At 54.0% G+C, this 18,213-nt stretch overlaps 6 protein-coding genes across 6 annotated transcripts; 3 read left to right on the top strand and 3 right to left on the bottom strand.

Moving 5' to 3' along the window:
• Positions 1 to 708: 708 nt before the first annotated feature.
• BDP55DRAFT_545057 (protein phosphatase 2C) lies at positions 709 to 2,619 on the top strand (the record flags this gene model as incomplete). Its single annotated transcript, XM_060568544.1, has 3 exons — positions 709 to 1,379; positions 1,433 to 2,437; positions 2,502 to 2,619. The coding sequence occupies 3 exons, from the start codon at positions 709 to 711 to the stop codon at positions 2,617 to 2,619; spliced, it is 1,794 nt and encodes a 597-aa protein (XP_060433520.1).
• A 1,037-nt stretch (positions 2,620 to 3,656) lies between these two features.
• BDP55DRAFT_380265 (serine/threonine-protein kinase nrc-2) lies at positions 3,657 to 6,206 on the bottom strand. The gene is made up of 4 exons (XM_060567150.1): positions 5,099 to 6,206; positions 4,739 to 5,038; positions 4,302 to 4,680; positions 3,657 to 4,249 (listed from the first exon to the last, which is right to left on the bottom strand). Exons 1-4 carry the CDS (start codon positions 5,919 to 5,921, stop codon positions 3,865 to 3,867), a joined length of 1,887 nt encoding a protein of 628 aa, XP_060433521.1. The 5' UTR covers positions 5,922 to 6,206; the 3' UTR covers positions 3,657 to 3,864.
• A 3,122-nt stretch (positions 6,207 to 9,328) lies between these two features.
• Positions 9,329 to 10,444, bottom strand: BDP55DRAFT_628372 (uncharacterized protein; the record flags this gene model as incomplete). Its single annotated transcript, XM_060571894.1, has 1 exon — positions 9,329 to 10,444. The coding sequence occupies one exon, from the start codon at positions 10,442 to 10,444 to the stop codon at positions 9,329 to 9,331; it is 1,116 nt and encodes a 371-aa protein (XP_060433522.1).
• Positions 10,445 to 11,555: 1,111 nt separating this feature from the next.
• BDP55DRAFT_725245 (short-chain dehydrogenase) lies at positions 11,556 to 12,515 on the top strand (the record flags this gene model as incomplete). The annotated part of the gene is made up of 5 exons (XM_060578992.1): positions 11,556 to 11,607; positions 11,663 to 11,957; positions 12,016 to 12,128; positions 12,181 to 12,374; positions 12,426 to 12,515. 5 exons carry the CDS (start codon positions 11,556 to 11,558, stop codon positions 12,513 to 12,515), a joined length of 744 nt encoding a protein of 247 aa, XP_060433523.1.
• A 351-nt stretch (positions 12,516 to 12,866) lies between these two features.
• BDP55DRAFT_628374 (uncharacterized protein) lies at positions 12,867 to 13,977 on the bottom strand (the record flags this gene model as incomplete). Its single annotated transcript, XM_060571895.1, has 2 exons — positions 12,867 to 13,308; positions 13,358 to 13,977. The coding sequence occupies 2 exons, from the start codon at positions 13,975 to 13,977 to the stop codon at positions 12,867 to 12,869; spliced, it is 1,062 nt and encodes a 353-aa protein (XP_060433524.1).
• A 1,606-nt stretch (positions 13,978 to 15,583) lies between these two features.
• BDP55DRAFT_380417 (uncharacterized protein) lies at positions 15,584 to 17,935 on the top strand. Its single transcript, XM_060567151.1, has 5 exons — positions 15,584 to 16,319; positions 16,373 to 16,402; positions 17,240 to 17,404; positions 17,454 to 17,530; positions 17,581 to 17,935. The coding sequence occupies exons 1-5, from the start codon at positions 16,083 to 16,085 to the stop codon at positions 17,852 to 17,854; spliced, it is 783 nt and encodes a 260-aa protein (XP_060433525.1). The 5' UTR covers positions 15,584 to 16,082; the 3' UTR covers positions 17,855 to 17,935.
• Positions 17,936 to 18,213: the final 278 nt, after the last annotated feature.

The raw sequence follows: 18,213 nt of genomic DNA on the forward strand, positions 1-18,213 counted from the left end.
TTTTGTAAGAAGATAGTGCGAATAATGGGATAGGTCATGGAAAGGGGACTGTTCTTGTGGTAAGCAGCATCCTACCTCGTCGCGGACAACCTGGAACGAGCATCCAAGTAGCTAGAGCGGGGCCCACCTCACCGATAAGATAAGAATGGGGGAAGCTCCCACCATACCTACCGAGTACCTCAACCGAAGATAGTCGAGTATTCATCCATCCATCCATCCATCCATCCGCCCTTGGTTTACTTTGCCCGTCACAGGCAACGCTGAGGAGGTTGTATGTCCGCAGACAATTGGCAAACGAATCCCTGAAACATCCGACGACACATCTCACGTCTTTGATCCCGTGGTAGGCGCCATTTCACCTGTCTGCCGGTATTCGTCTCGATTTACTTGTTCCTCTGATGTTGCTATAGTTAGAAACCACCACCACTATTTGCGGACCAAGGACAGGCGGCATCCATATCTCCACTACCGACACGCGACGGGGCACCAAGGTCCACAGCGCTGCACTCGACTGCTCTGCACCTGCAGCTTCCCCAGACTCTCACTCAACTACGCCCGCCCGCAGCCTGAGGCACGACACGACGTCTTGGCAACCCACCGGTAGCTTTCCCTCCTCAAACCCTCCCACGACGCTCTCTCTACACTCCCTCATTGGACTCGGATCGCTTTCCAGTCCAACCGCCATTCATCCTCATCTCGCTGCCCCAAATGCATCGCGCAGCAGTGAGGGCCTTACGGACAACTTACCGATGTACGGCTCGTAGTTTCGCACGCAACAGCCGACGGGGTCTTTTGGACCACAACCTCTCCTCGTCCTACGCTACCCGCCACGGCCTGCGATCCTCCTCCTCCTATCAACACCACCCCGAGCATGCCGTTCAGCCGCTAAAGTCCTCCATGTACATCCGCCGCTTCTCCGTCGCCCTTGTGTCCACCCTCGTCGGCTACGGTGCCTGGTACTCCTACAACGGAAACGGTCTCGATAAGGCATCGAGCTTGACGAGGAGCTTCACCAGCGCATCCAACGCCGGCGGCGATGTTGCCCCGACCCGTTCTGTTCTCGTCGTAGGTGCTGATCAGCTGCACACCGGTACATTTGTGGGAGAGGGGCCTATATCGAAGACAACTAGCGACGACGGCCGTAAGGTTATTGAGATGTTGACCCCCGAACAAGCTACTGAGAAGCTGCGCAAGACGGAGCAGTCCTTCCTCGTCAATAGGGGACAGGGCGTACTGCGTTACGACTTGGTTCAGCTTCCCAGCAATGACCCGATTGAAGACGATCATGCCGAGAAGATTGTCGAGGTGCCAAACCAGGCCGCAGGCGCTGCCGGCAAGAGCAACGACTGGATGTTCTGGGGCGTCTTCGACGGCCATGCGTATGTTACAGCTATGATGGTATTTCCTTTGATGCGTGCTAATTACTGAACAGTGGCTGGACAACCTCGGCAAAGCTGCGCCAGACTTTGATTGCCTCTGTTGCCAACGAGCTCAACCATACCTACCAGTCGTCCGCTGACCTGTCTCCTGCGGCTGATGCTATTGATACCGCCATCAAGATCGGTTTCACTCGTCTGGATGACGAGATCGTCAACCAGAGCGTCGAGAGGGTCCTCAAAGCCGGCTCCAAGACCATGGCTGCAGAGCTCCTGGCACCCGCTCTGTCCGGCTCCTGCGCTCTCTTGTCTTTCTACGACAGCAGATCCAAGCTTTTGCGAGTTGCCTGCACCGGCGACTCCCGAGCGGTTCTCGGACGTCGATCCTCGTCCGGCAAGTGGACAGCTACCGCTCTTTCGGTCGACCAAACAGGAGGCAACCCCGACGAGGCAGCCCGTCTGCGCAAGCTCCACCCTGGCGAGGACCGAGTCGTTCACAACGGCCGAGTCCTTGGCGGTTTGGAGCCGACCCGCGCATTCGGCGATGCTAGCTACAAGTGGAGCCGTGAGATCACCAACAGACTACGTGAATCCTTCTTTGCCCGATCCGCTTCTCCTCTTCTCAAGACGCCCCCGTACGTCACTGCCGAGCCTGTCGTCACAACTACAAAGATTGAGCCTGAGAACGGTGACTTTGTCGTAATGGCTACCGATGGCTTGTGGGAGATGCTTACCAACGAGGAGGTCGTTGGCCTTGTCGGCAAGTGGATCGAGACCCAGGCCAGCGGCTCTGGGTCGTCGTTTGATTCCACCTGGTCTAAGCTCTTCGGATCCAAGAAGACTAGCCTGCCTGTCGAGCAGGCGAGCGACAAGAGCGTCGATGGCCAGAAGACGCCCATCCGCCTGCAGCAGTGGGGAATTTCTCCCGACGCCCCCGAACGGTTCGTTGTCAAGGATAAGAACGTGGCTACGCACCTGGTCCGTAATGCCCTTGGTGGCAAGAACGAAGAGCAGGTCTCCGCTCTGCTGACTCTGCCCTCCCCCTTCTCGAGACGCTACAGGTGAGTCAGGTCGCAAGTTCGAGGTAGAATACATGATTCAGGAAGACTGACCAGTTTGAAATAGGGACGACTTGACGGTGCAAGTCATTTTCTTCGGAAACGGTGAGAAGACGGGCTCTGTCAACCTTAATGAGGAGGCAACGGCCCCGTCAAAGCAGCAAGCCGTCAAGGCGAAGCTTTAGAATGCGTCTTGGTTGAATGTATCTCGGCCACACTGGCTGCCACAACGACCATGTCCCGAGAAGACAACATCAGCGCACCTGTTTGTATCTTGTCTGTATGAATTAGCTCTTTCACACTCCATTGGCTGCGTAAAAAGAAGAGACTTTATGGAGGTTGGGTGGGTGCGATGAGGCGATGCCATCCGCGTCCTGGTACAGGAAGAAGTGTGTTGTTTCTGGGAAGCGAAAGACGGTTCACGATGTCCACCCGAACGAGGCATCTCTATATTAAAAGAAACCAGTGTTTGTTTAGCGATAGAGTCAAGCTTACTGTTTTTAAACGAGATTCGTTTGAGGACTATCCGTGAACGCAACGACTGCACTGACCCATGTTTACGTAGGGGCAAGTCTCATGACCTCGTCAAAGTTTGGTTCTCAATGACAGTCTCAGTGCCTAGTCCATGCCCCCTGCTCGTCTGCTCGTCTGCCTTGATGCAAATCACGTTCATGGCGCGGGAAGGTGTCTGATTTCTCAAGCTTTTTTACGTTTCATTCGTGGTTAATGATGGCAAGGGTTTACAGAAAACCAAGAAGTAAAAAAAAGATTTCCCTCCCCCAAGGAAGTTTTCTCTTTCTTTTTTTTTCAACTCAACAACCTCCACGCACACGCTTCCAGCACTTCGCTTCCTTCTTCTCAATCCTCACTCGCTGCCTTATCTGTCCGTTTCTCTTCTCTCGCTTCTGTTCTCTCGTCTCTTTCAAAAAACAACAACAACAACCAGTTTCCCCAAACTCGATAAACGCCAGTGGAGGACTTTTCTCCCAAACGGGGAAAATGGACAATGAATAACAGGAAACTCCTAATGATGAAGGCACAGAGACCCTATGCTGCAGGCTGAAATATTTTCGTGAGAAATCCGTGGATAGCCCTCGAGAGAAGGGGGAACCGTGAGGGCCTTTGTAGTGTGGTTTCGTAGTTTCGTAACCATGATGGTTGATTCCCTCGACTCAAAAGGCTCGGGACGTTTTTCTCTTTCCTCCGCTCGCCTCTCGTCAGTTCTCGTCTCTCTTCAATCTCGTCGCTTGTAAATGATAGTCCGTGGCTGTAGGGACTGTCGGTCGAAAAGCCACTAGCTCTTACACTCTCTCGGGAGTGATCCGGTCTCTCTCCTTCTCCCACGGATGAGCGTGACTAAATCAATTGGCCTAAACAAAGCCCTCTAGCGGCTCTCGATGTCCCGCGTTTGGATGTAGTGACGAAGCGGACTAGTGATTTTGTCCACTCTGTTGTGAATGATGATCGTCGTCTCCGTCATGGTGCAGCGTGACACTGTTGAACTCTTCGAAAGGATCAACAACTTCACCGCCAGGGGTCGTCATGCCACTATCCAGAGGGACCCCCTTGAGGTTTGCTTGTAGCGGGTTGGATCCGCTCAGGTCGATGCTCTCACTCTCCTTGACGTTGCGGAAGTTGACAGTATCAATACCACGTCCAGTGACGGGTACGATGGGAGGCTTCATGTGTCGAATCAACGCCCACTGAGTCGTCTTGAAGAACGGATGCGCCTTGATGTCTGAAGCACCAGCCTTGGCACCTAATCTCCGGTTCTCGTCCTTGATCAAAAGTTTACGAATCAGGGATTTGCAAAGACTACACTTTTGTCAGTTCACATTGCGGGTTCACATTGTCATTCTAGACTTACTTGGATAGCTGAGGTGCGCCGGCATGGTCGGGGAAGGGAATGTCTTCCCTCAGAATATTCGCAAAAGTCGCGTTTCGGTTCTTACCCTTGAAGGGGGTGGTTCCGTAGAGCATCTCGTAGATCAAGATGCCGAGGGTCCACCAGTCCACGGCACTAGTGTGGCCGCTACCCTTAATGACCTCTGGTGCAATGTACTCTTCCGTTCCGACGAACGAGTTGGTGCGGAAATTGGCAATGCACGACCGAGTATCAATGTGCAATGAGGTGGTGCTGGTACCTGTCTTGCCAATGACCATTGTGGGCTTTCCACCGAGATCGGACTGCTTCGACAAGTCAAAGTCCGAAAGCATGATGTGGCCCGACTGGTGGAGCAAGATATCTGTGCAGTATGTCAGCAGCCGATTGGTAAGCTCAAAAATAGTTCTTGTCGGACTCACTCTCTGGCTTCAAGTCGCGATAGATGAATCCCATCAAATGCAGATATTCTAAGGCCGCGGTGACCTCTGCGGCGTAGAATCTCGCGTCTTCTTCGGGGATACACTTGCCAGGGCGCGTCTGCAGCGCCCTGAAGAACTCTCCACCACTGCAGTATTCCATACAGAGATACAAATAGTCCTCCGATTGGAATGAGTGATACAGCGTAACAATGAAGGGGTGATTACTCGTAGCTAGAATTTCTTGTTCGGCGAGGGCGCGCTTAATCTTGTTCCGCTTGATCATCTCCTTCTTGCTCAATACTGCAGCGAGTCAGCAACACGTCGGCGCTTGGCTCCAGAATATCTTGACTTGAATCTTACCTTTCATGGCATAGAGACGACTGCTCTTCTTCTCGCGGACTAGATAGACCTTGCCTACATCTCCCTTGCCAATCAACTTGATCTTGTCGAAGCTTTGCGGGCCGACCTCGACATCGCGAACCTTGATGGAGTTGGAGCTGTAGGTCCTCCGGAAAGCGAGACTCGTACGATTCGGGGGTGGGAGGTTGCCGAGGACGTCCTTGTCGGGGACGCCCAGACTAGGGGCGGACGCCTTGGACGGGTCAACCATCTCGAGGGTGCCCGAATCCTTGTCGAGAACCAACGGGTCCTTGCTCAGCTCGGCGGTGGCGGGACGCTCGGCGCTGCCTTTGCCTTTGGAGAACAAGCCCTGGGCATTGGGGGCACTGGCGACTCTCCTAAGTTTCCTTGCCAATTCCTCTCGTCCGGCGCTCGTCGTCTGCTGCTCGGGGCCGCCGTCAGGACCTTGGATCTTGAAGTTTGGGGTATCGGGAGGGCTAGGAGGTACTGATTCGTGGTTATGATGGCGAAGGCCCGGTTGGCCTTGGTGGGCAAAGTAAGGGTTCGCGTGCGCGGTCGGGCTGAGGGCCTCGTCGAGGGGGTTGCCTTCGCTGGCGGTGGTGTTTGTCCTCAATCGACCGACGGTGCCCTTGAAAAAGCTGCTGCCAAACTTGCTCCGGATTTCTGGGCGGGCGGCGGTGGCGTCTTGTGAAGAGTGGACGTGAGCGGCGGAGGACTTTTCTCTGTCACGGTCGGCGCCGCTGTTGAGGTTGATGCGGAAGAGGTTCTTCAGCTTCTGGTTGAACTGGGCAGCGCCATTCTGATGGGTTCGGCTGGCAGGCATATCGGAATCTCGGGGGTGCGCAATCAAGCGACCGATGCCATGGCTGACGGGACAGTTACAGGAGAGAAGCGAAGGGGACCGACGATGTTCGGAAGTGCGGAGAGGAGATGGAGCGGAAGAGGAGCGGCAGCGGTGGTATGCAGGTAGGTAAGGTAGGTAGGTAGGTCGGAGGTGAGTAGGTCAAGGTGAGGGTGAAGATGAGGTAGGTGGGAGGAACGTGGGACTGGATGCGGAGTGTAAGTAGCGTCCAAATGGTAGGGTCGGGTGGTGGAGGAGGAGGAGGTGCCGCAAGCAAGGCCGGGAGAGAAAGATAGGTAGGTGTAGGTAGGCTGGCAGGCAGGTAGGTAGGTGACAGAACAGAGGTATGGAACGGGATGGTTGGTGGTAGGTGGTACTTAGGTGAGGTGGTAGACATGCGGTAGGCGAGCGATGGACGGGGGGGAGGTGAGAGTCAAAAGTGAGTTAGTAATGTGGGCTTAGGCGTCTTTCCGGACGGGCTTCACGCTTCGGCTTCCACACCTCACCTTCCCATGGACCAAGGACCATCCATTCCTCCCCCGCTCGTTGGTCGATGACCGTGGCCGTGGTCGAGGTCGAGGTCCTGGTCGTAGTCCTGGTCTTGGCTCGTCACCCGAGAACTAGGTATGGCTTTCTGTTCGCTCCTCTCGCAGTTCACAGCACTCTCAATGCGAAAATGCACCGCCGCGGTCGTGGTCCGTCTATTGTCTAGGCCCCATTTGGGGAGCCCACTGGGGTCTCGCTCTTTCTGTCGCCGTCGTGGCCGCTGCCCACCTGGGACGCTCTCTCTCCTCTCTACGGATACATTCGGGCCTGTCCTGTGCCCAGTGTTCAGTGGCTCTCGGGCAGTGCATCGCAAGGCACAGGGGGTCCCCAGCCCCAGTGGCAGCCGCCCACGCGAGAGAGCGGCAGCACAGCAGGAAACGCGAGCCTTCGGGGGGTAAGAGGGAGTCTACTAGGTGACTTTCATCGCCTTGCCTTACTCTGTGGCATGGCCAGGGGAGGGGGGAGGGGGAGGATGATGGAACCAATGATACAAGACATCCACCAACGGATCAGAATGGGACGGCTTTTTGGCAGGGATGTTCCGCTTCAGGCGGGCCCGGCCTGGGCCTAGGTTCCTGTAGGTTCCAGCGTTGGTCAATGGTAAGTGCCCTGGTCTCGATTTCCCTCTGTTCTTCTCTGTTCAGTCCACCGTGCCACCTCAGGTCCAAGCAGGCTGCGTGGGCCGTGGCGGCTTGCAAAAAATGGGAATTGGGATGGCTTTGCTTACAAAAGGGATTTGCTCCGGCGATTGGTGCTCTTTTTGCCGACGATTTTCCACGCCTCGCAAATTCCCCCATTTCCCATCCCATTCGCTCTGCAAGTCACTGCAAGTACCTTCCATTACCTCCCGTCACTCTTTATACCTTACTTACAGGCATCCTGTTCGTCTGTCCACACCACCACCAACGCAGAGAGGGACTATTACTCGTCAACTCTATCTCTAGTGCCCTTCTCCAAACTGTTGATACCTTTACTTTCCTGTGCCTGTTCCTTTTTTTCTTCTGGCTTCAGAGCGTTCTGGTCCTTACTCATGCATTCACACTTCGACGATAGAGGCAGACAAGGACGAGGATAAACAAAACGCACAACCTCTGGGGGGCTTTGGTAAGGTACTGAGCGCAAGCCCATGCACTGGCGAGCCAAGATAACACCAGCGCCAGCTCGACATACGAAAGCCTCACCGGCAATTACATGCCAGAGCCCCAGCACTCATAACAATACCTCCCACGACAACAACTACCTCAATCCTCAATCGTGCCCCCCGGTCTCTGTTTCTTCGTCCTCCCAGAATCTCCATGTCCCTACGAGAATTCCCGCTGCTGACATGTTTTGTCTTTTTCCCCCCCTTTCCTTCGAGGGCTCGTGCAAAACACAGGCATCAGACGAATATGCAGAAATGGGCACAGATGTCGGGGCAAAAAAGCCTCATTGCGTTTGACCTCGCAGGCCATTCCACGTCTGCCGCCTAACTTTTGGACAGAGGACAGAAAGAACCCCAACAAAAAACCTTACACGAGCTTGTTTCTGAAATGCCTAATAAGACACTGTCACACTGTCAATACTTTTGCAAGACACGCTCCATCAACCACACCCGTCGTGTAATCCCGCGCTAGCACCGACTCCCCCTCAATCGGTCCATTTCAGCCCTCCACACCACCACAAGACCGCGCGGGTTCATGGCCGGCGATCCAGTCGTCTGGGGCACTAAAGGGTTTCCCGCCTGCTTGTTAATCAACCTTGGACTACAGAGGCACGAGAGGAGACCTCGACCAAGCAGAGAGAGTCGCGAGCATCCACGGCGGCGGCGCCATCCCATCGCCACCTTCCGTACCTAGCTGGTGTGGTTGGGTTGTCACATCGTGTCGTGCTGCTTCCCGACGAATCATTTTACCCACTCTCTCACTTTTTCCTGCATTGGCACTTGAGTCCGTCGGCCGCCCGTCGACTTACTAGCTGTGTATGCTGCATGGGAAGTATTCTAGAACCGATCTTCAGGTTCTATTTCGTGCAGGTGGTCCTCTCGACTCTACCTACGGATATCGTGCTATCCTATCTCGTCTGTTCCATTTGATCCAGATGCATGCCTGCCTGCTGGTTCTGTTCGTTTCGCCTACCCGAAACCTCTGCAAAGAAGAAACTCGACTCAACTAATATCCGGTACGCCGGCCTGCGTCCCGCTGACCTGCTGAATGCCTTAAATGCGAGAGAGAGGGCTGGGACATGTTTCTTCCTGAACAGCGGCCCTCCCTGGATGCCGAGGTGTCACTCCACCATCGCCTCCTCATGCGACGTTGAGCAATCTCCCCCACAAAACACCGCACATCCCCGCCGATGATGTAAGATGGAATGCGACCAGACTCGTCCCTGGCGCTTTTTTTTTTCCCTTCCCTTCCTGCATCAGCCTGAACTGTCAAATTTAGCAAGAGCCGCAATGCCAAGTCCTCCCTTTCGAATGAATAGCCATGCTCAGACACACGACGACGACTCTCCGGCTCATCCGCTACCCGTCAAGTGAGGCCTCGACAAATCATCCATGCTCGTCTGGGGAAGTGGAAACCGCTCAACGGCCTTTCCAGTTGGCCGAATGAATCCGTCGCACGACTTTCAGGGGCCTTCTAAGCAGCGGATACCCCCGTTGTCCTGAAGTCTCCGTCATCCCTAGGGAGGCGCAGTCGGTCAACCCTCATCCGAAACCATGCCATGAAGCTTGGTCCTCACAAGCATTGTCAGCTCGCCTCGCCGTCCAGTATTTCTCGATGGTGTTGTCGTCGCCGCCAGTGACCGCCAGGACTCAGCCCGCGATTCACGTCAACTGATTACTTGCGCCACAGCCATCAGCCACCTCATACTCCTTCGACCACATCCTCCATTGCGTCGTCCTCCTCCTCCTCGCTCGGCATGTTCTGATCCCTAAGAAGCAGAAGATCCCTGAGTTTCCGCCTGTTGTGGCGCCACGTGTACAAGTCCTCCTCCTTCTGATCCTTGATTGACGGTGTGACTTGGTTGCCGGCCTTGTCAAAAAGGTAGTCAGGGAGCTTGGTCCCATCATCGGGGTCGTATCGCTTGAACGACACTTGCGGCCCGTCCCCTACCTGCCAGGCGATTGGAAGCATGTGTAGATCCTCCACGTGAGATTTGAGGTCCGCTAGTGTGGAGAATTCGCGAGGCGGCCGCTGTTGGGCGCACTTGGCCCATCGACATCCAGCTGCCACCGTTCTGGTATGAACAATCGACACATGCCTCTGCAGAGTCTCAAAATTGTGAAGCTCAGCCCGACAACCCTCCCACTCACAGATGTACGTGTTGAAATGCGGGTTAAGACTCTTATAGATGTCTCGCGGCTTGGGTGAAGCTGCCTTTGGCGGTCGACCTCGCCGCTTTCCCGCATACAGGGCGCCTGTCTTGGGCCTATCCGGCCGCAGCTTTCTCGGCCCTACCTCGCCAGCCTCTTGTGATGCTTTCTTGCCCGTCAGACTTGGTCGAAAGCCCTTTGGTCGGCCGCGCTTGCGAGGCTGCGGTGGAGGAGTCGCTGCTCCTAGTGAAGTCACCTCTGGCTCCTCTGTCTCTTCTGGCTCATCTGGTTCATCTGTGACGGCTCTCGGTAAGACTGGCTTGGCGAGGCTCACGCCAACTTTTGCCTGAGCTGCTAGTCTTCTGAATTGGGGTGATAGATCCGATATCACCAGGTCGTCCGCATCGTCCTCGACTGTTCTCATCGGTGTCGTTCCTGTACGCTTGCTAGGACTCGATGGAAGAACTACGGCAAACGAGGACCGCGGCGCTGGCTGAGCTTTTGATGTCCTCGGCTTTGACTGAGCGACTGAAGTAGAAGAAGTCGGTGGTATGCTGCTACCCGTTCGGCTGAAAAACTTATCTAGGGTACGCTGTCGTGGGATAGACGGAGCCTGTGAGGCGGACTCATCCTTGGTGCCCGAGTTCGTGGAAAATAGCGGTGGCATGGTGAATATGGCCAAATCTGACGAGTTCTAAGCTGAACAGTTGTCTTTGAGCATGTTGGTGAGCAAGGTGTAGTCTGTCTTGATAGGTTTGCCGTGTGTGTGTGTGTGTAGATATGTCGAGTTGCGATGACCTGTCGTGAGGTTTGCTGTGTATGATCTGTGCAAGCCTAACCCAGTGTCGTATTGTTGCGTATGAACAGTTCGAGGTACTCGTGAGACCGACCGGGTATGTTGTAAAGGTCGATCTTTGAGGTCGAAAAGATGACCTAGCGACGCGTTGATAGGTTGCAGGCGCGACTCCTGGTCGAGGGAACTTAGGGAAGGAACTGGCAATAAGCGGGGCCTGCCCGTTTAGGGCGGTTCGCACTGCGGGCAAGGATGGATGCCGACACTTGCCCACCTAAATGGTAAGGTACTCGATGTCACTTATTCCTAGGTATTCACTTTCTTTGCTTCACAATGATAAGGTACAGACGCATCACATTGCTTTTTATTTGCCTTCTTCTCGCCGTACATATGACCCTTTTTCTTATGACAGAGAAGTCGCAGGCAGATCATGATGCTAACGATGCAGTGTCTCCCACCGGCCTAGCAGGTTTGATAATAAATGTACCATTTCTTGGACATTGAAGGAGAAGCAGTCATCCAGTGTTAGAAACGAGTGCTTTAGAGAGCGTTAGAGAGAATGACGATAAGATCAGCTCACTAACTATCAAGTGCATGGCATCTAGCTCAAAAGTAGTTGATTAATGATCTCATTTTACCATTTATAAGGCCTTTTGCTAATCGATTCCTTGGTGTTCGTTCCCTCGCGACTCGCACCGGGTCGGAGGCCGTAATTGGAGCTTTCCGGAGAGGGGACATTAATAATCGGGCATCCCGTTCGGCCCTCCGCAAATGCCGTCATGGATCCGAGCAATGGTCTAATCTTACAATGCCCGGCCGACCACATGCAAGCCTCAATAAGACATAAAGCCACTGAACCCCTCATCTGCTCGCCGTATATCAATCGCATCTCACAGCATCTCATTTCAATTGATAAGTCCTAATTGATAATCATCTTGAAAACAACACTCCAAACCCAACGATATAGCAGATCGTCTGAACAATCATGGCATCCAAGTCATTCTACGCAATCATCTCCGGAGCGGGTTCCGGCACTGGTCAAGACTCATTTCGACCATAGCGTATGCACAGTTGAAGCTAATGCAACTACAGGCCGCGCAGCAGCCGTCCGTTTCGCACAGGCGTACCCCGTCGTGCTTCTCGCCCGCAAACCAGAGAGCTACAACGCCATCGTGGACGAGATCAAGCAGGCCGGTGGCCAAGCCTTCGGCATCACGGCCGATGCCACAGATGAGGCAGCCGTTAACGCCGCCTTTGAGACGATCAAGAAGGAGCTGCCCGGAAGCAAGCTCGCTGCCGCCATCTACAACGTCAACGGTGGTTTTGCCCGCAAACCGTTCCTTGAGCTCAAGCGAGAGGAGCTCGACGCCAGTCTTGATGCCGCGCCGTACGTGAGACCTCGTCACTGATTCTGTGAAAAGGCGACTAACACGCGCGGCGCAAAGAAAGGGTTTCTTTACATTCGCGCAGAAGACGCTTCCTCTGTTGCTTGATTCAGTCTCAGACTCACCTCACCCGCCGTCATTGATCATCACTGGAGCAACAGCATCCATTAAAGGTCCGTTTCGAGAGAGTAGATGCCCTGAATGATGACTGACTTTCTACCGCAGGCAGCGCACTCTTCGGAAGTTTTGCGGCGGGCAAGTTCGCCCTCCGAGCCCTGGGCCAGTCCTTGGCGCGCGAGTTCGGCCCGAAGGGTGTCCACGTATCGCACGCTATTATCGACGGAGGCATCGATACCCCTTGGGGTAAGTCCTTTGTTGCCAATGGCGGCGTAGAAGACGGCAAGATTTCACCAGATGCTGTAAGTGAATTGCAACAATACTTGACTGGACGTATTGCTAACAACATCAAGATTGCTGAAACTTACTGGCATTTGCACACGCAACACCGCTCCGCGTTTACTCAGGAGATTGACATCAGACCGTACGTGGAAAAGTTCTGAGCAAGTGAGCGACACTGGAACTGAAAACGTAGACAATATAGATCCACGTCATGATTTGAATATAGCCACGGGCAGTCTCTGGCCTCTCTCTAAGTAGCCAAAGATCCTCAATATATCCCATTGGTAGTCTCACGAGTACTCAACGTTGGAAGTTGATGTGCACGCTGCGTACGTAGTCATACTTCATTGATTTTAGGTGTGAGAGTAGACGGATCTGCCACCGTGGCTTGGCGTAGCATTGACACGGCCGCCGGATGAACCTGGTCTTCCAGGTGCTCGGAATCGGCCTGTTTCGTGGTGATGCTCGCAGCCTCAGGCGCATACAAGAAGGCTTTTCCTCTTTTAGCAAGCTCAAGACCCGGACGCCTCGGCAGCCACCGGTTCTGGTACCACTGGCGGAACAGGGCCACCATTGATAGCAGCCAGACGTTCCTCTTCCCTCTTCTCACGGAGAGCATTGGTCTCGGCACGTAGCTTCTCCAAGTTCCACACTCCATCATCGTCGTCATCAGAGTCCTCCTCGTCGTCGTCCTCGGTTGTTCGCCAGTTGCCACTTTCGAACAGGGCACGACCAGTTGCTTCCTTGGCCTTCTTGGCCTGCTCCTCAGCCGCCTTCTTGTCCAATCGTTCCTTCTTCCACTTGGCGAATGACTCCGGCGTGACCGGTGTGAGGGTGCCGGTAAGTTTGTGTCGCTCCGACTCGAGGAAGTCTTCCAAGGTAAGGGTCTTGAGAGGTGACTTGTCCATGAGGGCCTTTTCAGCCGCTCTCTGCTCCTTGGTCTTCAAGATGAATCTGTGATAGCGTTAGCATTGGAATTGACCGCTGGACTGATGTAACTTACCCTGGTGGCAAAGCATGCTTGTATTTGCACTTGTCGCCGCCGTTTGGACAGATCCAGAACCATCCGTATTTGCCATCTTCGATGGCCTCGACGAAGAACTTGCACACTTTGTCGGTAGTGGTCTGCTGATTGCCCTTCTTGGAAAGAACGACAGAGCGAAGCTTCTCCTCGTCCCAGTCGGCGGAGGTCTCGACCTTCTTCTTCTCCTCCTCTTCCTTGCGGGTATCCGTGTACAGGTTCTTCTTTGACGTTTTGCGTTCGTCTTCGAGGTTGTGAGAGAACTTGCACTTCTTGCCCTTCTCACAGTTGCCCTTCTTGTAAAAGTTGCAGACAACTGTCTTTGGGTCGACACCGAATGGGACTTTTTGAATCTGAGCGGGCTTGTTCAGAAGCATTTCGGTCTCCCTCTTGGCCTCTTCCGCCGCCTTCTTCTCTCGCTCTCTCGCCTCTTTCTCCGCCTGTTTGCGCTTCTCTTCAGCACTGCCACCGTTCTTCATTGACGACGCCATCTGAGCGATCTGCTTCTGGGCCGCGCCACCCTTCTTGTTCTTCATGCCGAAGGTCTTGTCCTCGACCTTCACGGCCTTCTTGGCCGGCTTGTCCACTTTCTTAGGAGGCATCTTGGCGGGGTATTCGGTTTCTGGTGACTAGAAAAGATTGGTGGGCAGAAGCAAAAGTCTTCTGCTACGACTTAGAGACCGCTTCTGGCGGGTTTAATTTCGGTCGTGGTATTTTGGGATGTCGACAAACAGGTCGGTAGGGTCCGCTCAGATCGACGTAACGCAAAAAGTCATCACTGCAAATCCGAGAAGAGTGGGAGCGCCGTGGATGAAGTCAGAAGTCCAAGGCACGGTGGGCGGGTCACGTGAAGGGCTCACATTGGTGGGGGCGGAGCGTCACAGCAGAACTCGACCGGGGGGATGCAGTACTAAAGTGGAGGACCGACTCAAGCACCAAGTCACTCTTAGCGTGGCCGGTCTAAGCGTGGACAGCAGCTCCAGTGGTCTAGTTGTCCGTTTGGTTGCCCATCGACATCCTCATCTCAAGCTCCATGTGCGCCGCGCCAGCAAGTCCCAATAACCCACCTTGACGAACAACCTCAACTTTTTCCATTGTTCTTCGGAAGAAAGACGCTCACTGTACGCTCAAGTCATTCTTTTCTTTCATGGCAGTATTAACAAGAAAATTGACAGCCAAACACAGAGATCCTCCCCCAAAGATCCTCCTCGAACGTCACCCAAAAGCACCATCGCGCAAACGATCCCAAGCCCATCATGATTTCCGACAACGATCTCTACCGCCTTGCGATCTTCCTTGGCTCTGCCGCCATGGTTCTTATTATCTTCTACCACTATGTAGAAGTCAACACGGAAGAGGAAAAGCCCGAGAAGGCAGTACGACCCGCGAAGTCCGCCAAAGCAGTGTCCTAGAAGACCACAAAACGGCGCAAGTGAGGTAGTCGGGTGCCATGGCAAATTCGCTGTAAGATACACATGGCGATAGTGATTTGGGATCCTGCGGTCTCCCTGGAACAGTCGAGAAGCGAGGCTTGAGGCGACATATCGAGCGACGAGAGGGGACATCCATAACAAAGGGCACAGGTGATGTCGAACGCGGTCTTTTAGGGGGTTGACAATCGGATGTCCCTCCCTCAACAGAAGACAGAGCTTTGCAATTTACTGCAGTCAAAGATGCAAACACCAGGAGCGTCTGCAGGCTCTTAACCTCCAAAATCGAAACATTAGAGCATCACCATTGAGAGGCCATCTAATCTGGCTCTGCGTTGCAATCTCGTGATGAACATTGACATTGTCCAAGATCCCACGGTATTATGTCCATCTTGTGATCTAGCAATGCCATGAAAAGACACCGAAATGTATGATATGAGCTCCCAACCTTCGCTCTCTTTGAGTAGATGCCGTGTATGCATCACATTTGTAGACCATGCTACACCTGCTCCAGTCACTGACTGTAGCGCTAATCAAATATGTGGGATCAATGGTGTTTTGAGTGACACCAGAGCATGTTGGTTGTAGTTGTCTGCCTCAATCGCTCCAATCCTTGCTTCAGCTTCTCTTCTCTTCTGGCAAGGCGCATTCGAACACAGCGCAAAAGAGAAAGGAGCTGTGAACAGTTCCAAGCGACCTGATCAGCTGCTTCCCGAAATGGAACAATTGGAAGGCGCAAACAGGGGATGTGTGGCTGAGGATGCAGCAGCTCTGGCGGATCCTTTATGTCCTAGAACGGACTAGCGCGGCCAATCAAAACTTCCCGCTGTCAACGGGGTCCTCAGGCCCCCCTTGTTTTGGTCAGGCGCGCCGCAGCCTGCCGCTCCGCTGGCACCAAGCCCCGTCTCCTTTCCCATCTCGCCTTCACCCGCCCATTCCATCCATCCCGCAACTTCTCTCCTTCCAAAAGACAAACCTCTTCGCCCAACACCAAAAAGACCCCTCGACCTTCAACCCAAACTTCATTTCTTCAGCTGCATCGTCAAAGAAACTTGCGCAGCTCCTGTATTCTGTACCTCTTTCTTCAGACCGACCACTCCTCGCGCGCAAGCTTCTACGCGTCAAAGTTTGATTCTTCATCACATCAGCACTTCGTTTCGCATCACGCTCTTCACGACCTAATAATAGTTGAAGAGATTCATCGACCAGCTGCTACTCAATCGCAGCACTATCTCGAGCAAATCATCCCACCAAACAAATCCACCTCCACAATCATCATGTCTGGAAAGCTTGACCAGTCTCTCGACGAGATTCTCTCGACCCAACGTCGCTCTGCCGGCGGACCCGGCCGTCGCTCTCAGCGTCGATCCACTGGTGGTCGCCCTGCGGCCGCTGCCCCAGTCGGCGGTGTTCAGAAGACATCGCGACCTGCGCGCGGCGCCGCCGCCAACAAGCCTAATGCCGCCAAGCCCGCGCAAGGCTCTGGTGACAGCAAGGTCATCGTGAGCAACCTGGTAAGCCACTCCCCTTCCCCCGTCAATTCTGGTGCAAGCTAACGCATACAAAGCCCAAGGATGTCAACGAGCAACAGATCAAGGTATGTTGCCGATAAGGCTCTTCAGCCCTCGGACTTTGTTCGACATGTTTTTTCTCGCCTGCTCTCCTTCCCAACCGGCATCGTAGCGAGATCAAATCCACTGTGGCCATTGCCACATCCCAAACGGAATCTGTCAAGACACCGCCAAGACTCCTTCCTCGGTCTCTGCGATCCTGAGATACGGCGCAGAGCTCATTAGAAGTTGAGCACGTCCCTGTCGCGCGAATACAGTACAAACTTGAGGTAGCCTGGTCAGCACCTAAGCAATTGGTACAGCCGACTGAAAAGATGGGACGTTGGCTGTTTTCGACGGATATCCACATGACCAGCTTGGTCTGGTACCGCTCATCAGCATGACAATGCGATATGAAGCCCTTTTTAGCGAGCAAAGCAGTGAGCAACGTCGCAGCACAGGCCAGGACGGCTTCGATATATAGCTTCACTGCTATTGATTCGCCAACCTACAACAACGGATGGCCTTTTAGCGAGGGGTTGGAGCTTAGTGCACATGGCTATTTGGGTCTGAAACGCCCCTCATGGTGTTACGGCCATGTGCTACGATGTTCCCCTACAGCAGCTGTTACGACTTGGGGTGATACCCTCCGACTTGATGGCAACTGAGCATGAGGCAACCATGGCTCATAATGGGGCTTTTTTGGGGATGGACATTGACGCGCGTACTAACGCTCACTGCTCTGCTCGCTGCCAATCTCTTGTGCTCCGGTCGACTTTTGGATTTCTACCGATGTCTTGCCCCTTGTGCGGCTCGGGTTCGGACGACGCTCGTGATTGAAACCATCAACGCTTACGGATAACTAACATCGAATTTCCCATCAGGAGTACTTTCTCACATCAGTTGGACCCATCAAGAGAGTCGATATCTCTTACGGACCCAACTCTGTCAGCCGTGGCATTGCCAACATCACTTTCCGCGAGGCGGATGGCGCTAGCAAGGCCTTCCAGAAGCTGAACGGTCTTCTTGTCGACAACCGCCCGATCAAGGTATGGCCCCCGCAATGTGCCCTTCCATGTACTCTCTAACGGGTATTAGATTGAGATTGTCGTTGGTGCTTCTCAAGCAGCGAACGTCATCCCCCCTGCTAAGAAGACTCTTGCTGAGCGCACCACGTAAGTAACCAGCTCCACAATCGCATGAGTGCATGCTAACAAGGAAACAGGCAACCCAAGGCTCAGCCCAAGTCCGCTGCTAACAACAAGCGCAACAACGCGAACGCTGGTAAGGGTGGCCCTGCCGCCGCTGGTGCTGGTGGCAAGAAGCAGCCTCGTCCCAAGCGTACCGGCCGTCCTGCAAAGAAGACGGCAGAGGAGCTTGACTCTGAGATGGCCGATTACTTCGAGTCTGGCGCCAACCCCAATGAGAACGCGGCTGCCGCCGCTCCGGCTCCCGCTGCCACCAACGGCGACGCTGCTATGGAGGATGAGATCATGTAAACGGTACATGGCTACTACAGACTCATTCACAGAACGCCGGGCACTGAGGAAGTCAAAGTGGCACATCGCGTGGGGGGCTCCCTTCAACTTTCCTTAGGTGCGCGTCTCCGAAACTCTCGAACAGATTGCTGGAAGGAGAGAAGACATGGAGGTTACGGGATTATGGCTTTGGTTTCGACATGTTTTGGTTTTTTTCAAGCTCTCAGACTGCCTCTCTCGGCCTTCCGGCAACTACCCCCAAACATTACAAAAAACACAGATCACGGCTTCATTGAGCCGGAACACCACATTACCCATCTGCTTCGCCCAGGTTATAGCAGGGCATGTATTATAGCGATCCCCAAGTCGGACAGACTAAT

This window comes from Colletotrichum godetiae (assembly GCF_030913485.1).
Source record: "Colletotrichum godetiae strain CBS 193.32 chromosome Unknown BDP55scaffold_7, whole genome shotgun sequence".
Classification (NCBI taxonomy): Eukaryota; Fungi; Ascomycota; class Sordariomycetes; order Glomerellales; family Glomerellaceae; genus Colletotrichum; species Colletotrichum godetiae.

Excerpts from the sequence above, each read along its gene's own strand:
- BDP55DRAFT_380265 (XM_060567150.1), bottom strand. The coding sequence starts at position 5,921 with ATGCCTGCCAGCCGAACCCATCAGAATGGCGCTGCCCAGTTCAACCAG. Across the intron at positions 5,039-5,098 it reads TCGTCTCTATGCCATGAAAG|TATTGAGCAAGAAGGAGATG; the intron begins GTAAGATTCAAG and ends GACTCGCTGCAG. Across the intron at positions 4,681-4,738 it reads TCGCGACTTGAAGCCAGAGA|ATATCTTGCTCCACCAGTCG; the intron begins GTGAGTCCGACA and ends CATACTGCACAG.
- BDP55DRAFT_380417 (XM_060567151.1), top strand. The coding sequence starts at position 16,083 with ATGTCTGGAAAGCTTGACCAGTCTCTCGACGAGATTCTCTCGACCCAA. Across the intron at positions 16,403-17,239 it reads TCAACGAGCAACAGATCAAG|GAGTACTTTCTCACATCAGT; the intron begins GTATGTTGCCGA and ends ATTTCCCATCAG. Across the intron at positions 17,405-17,453 it reads TCGACAACCGCCCGATCAAG|ATTGAGATTGTCGTTGGTGC; the intron begins GTATGGCCCCCG and ends AACGGGTATTAG.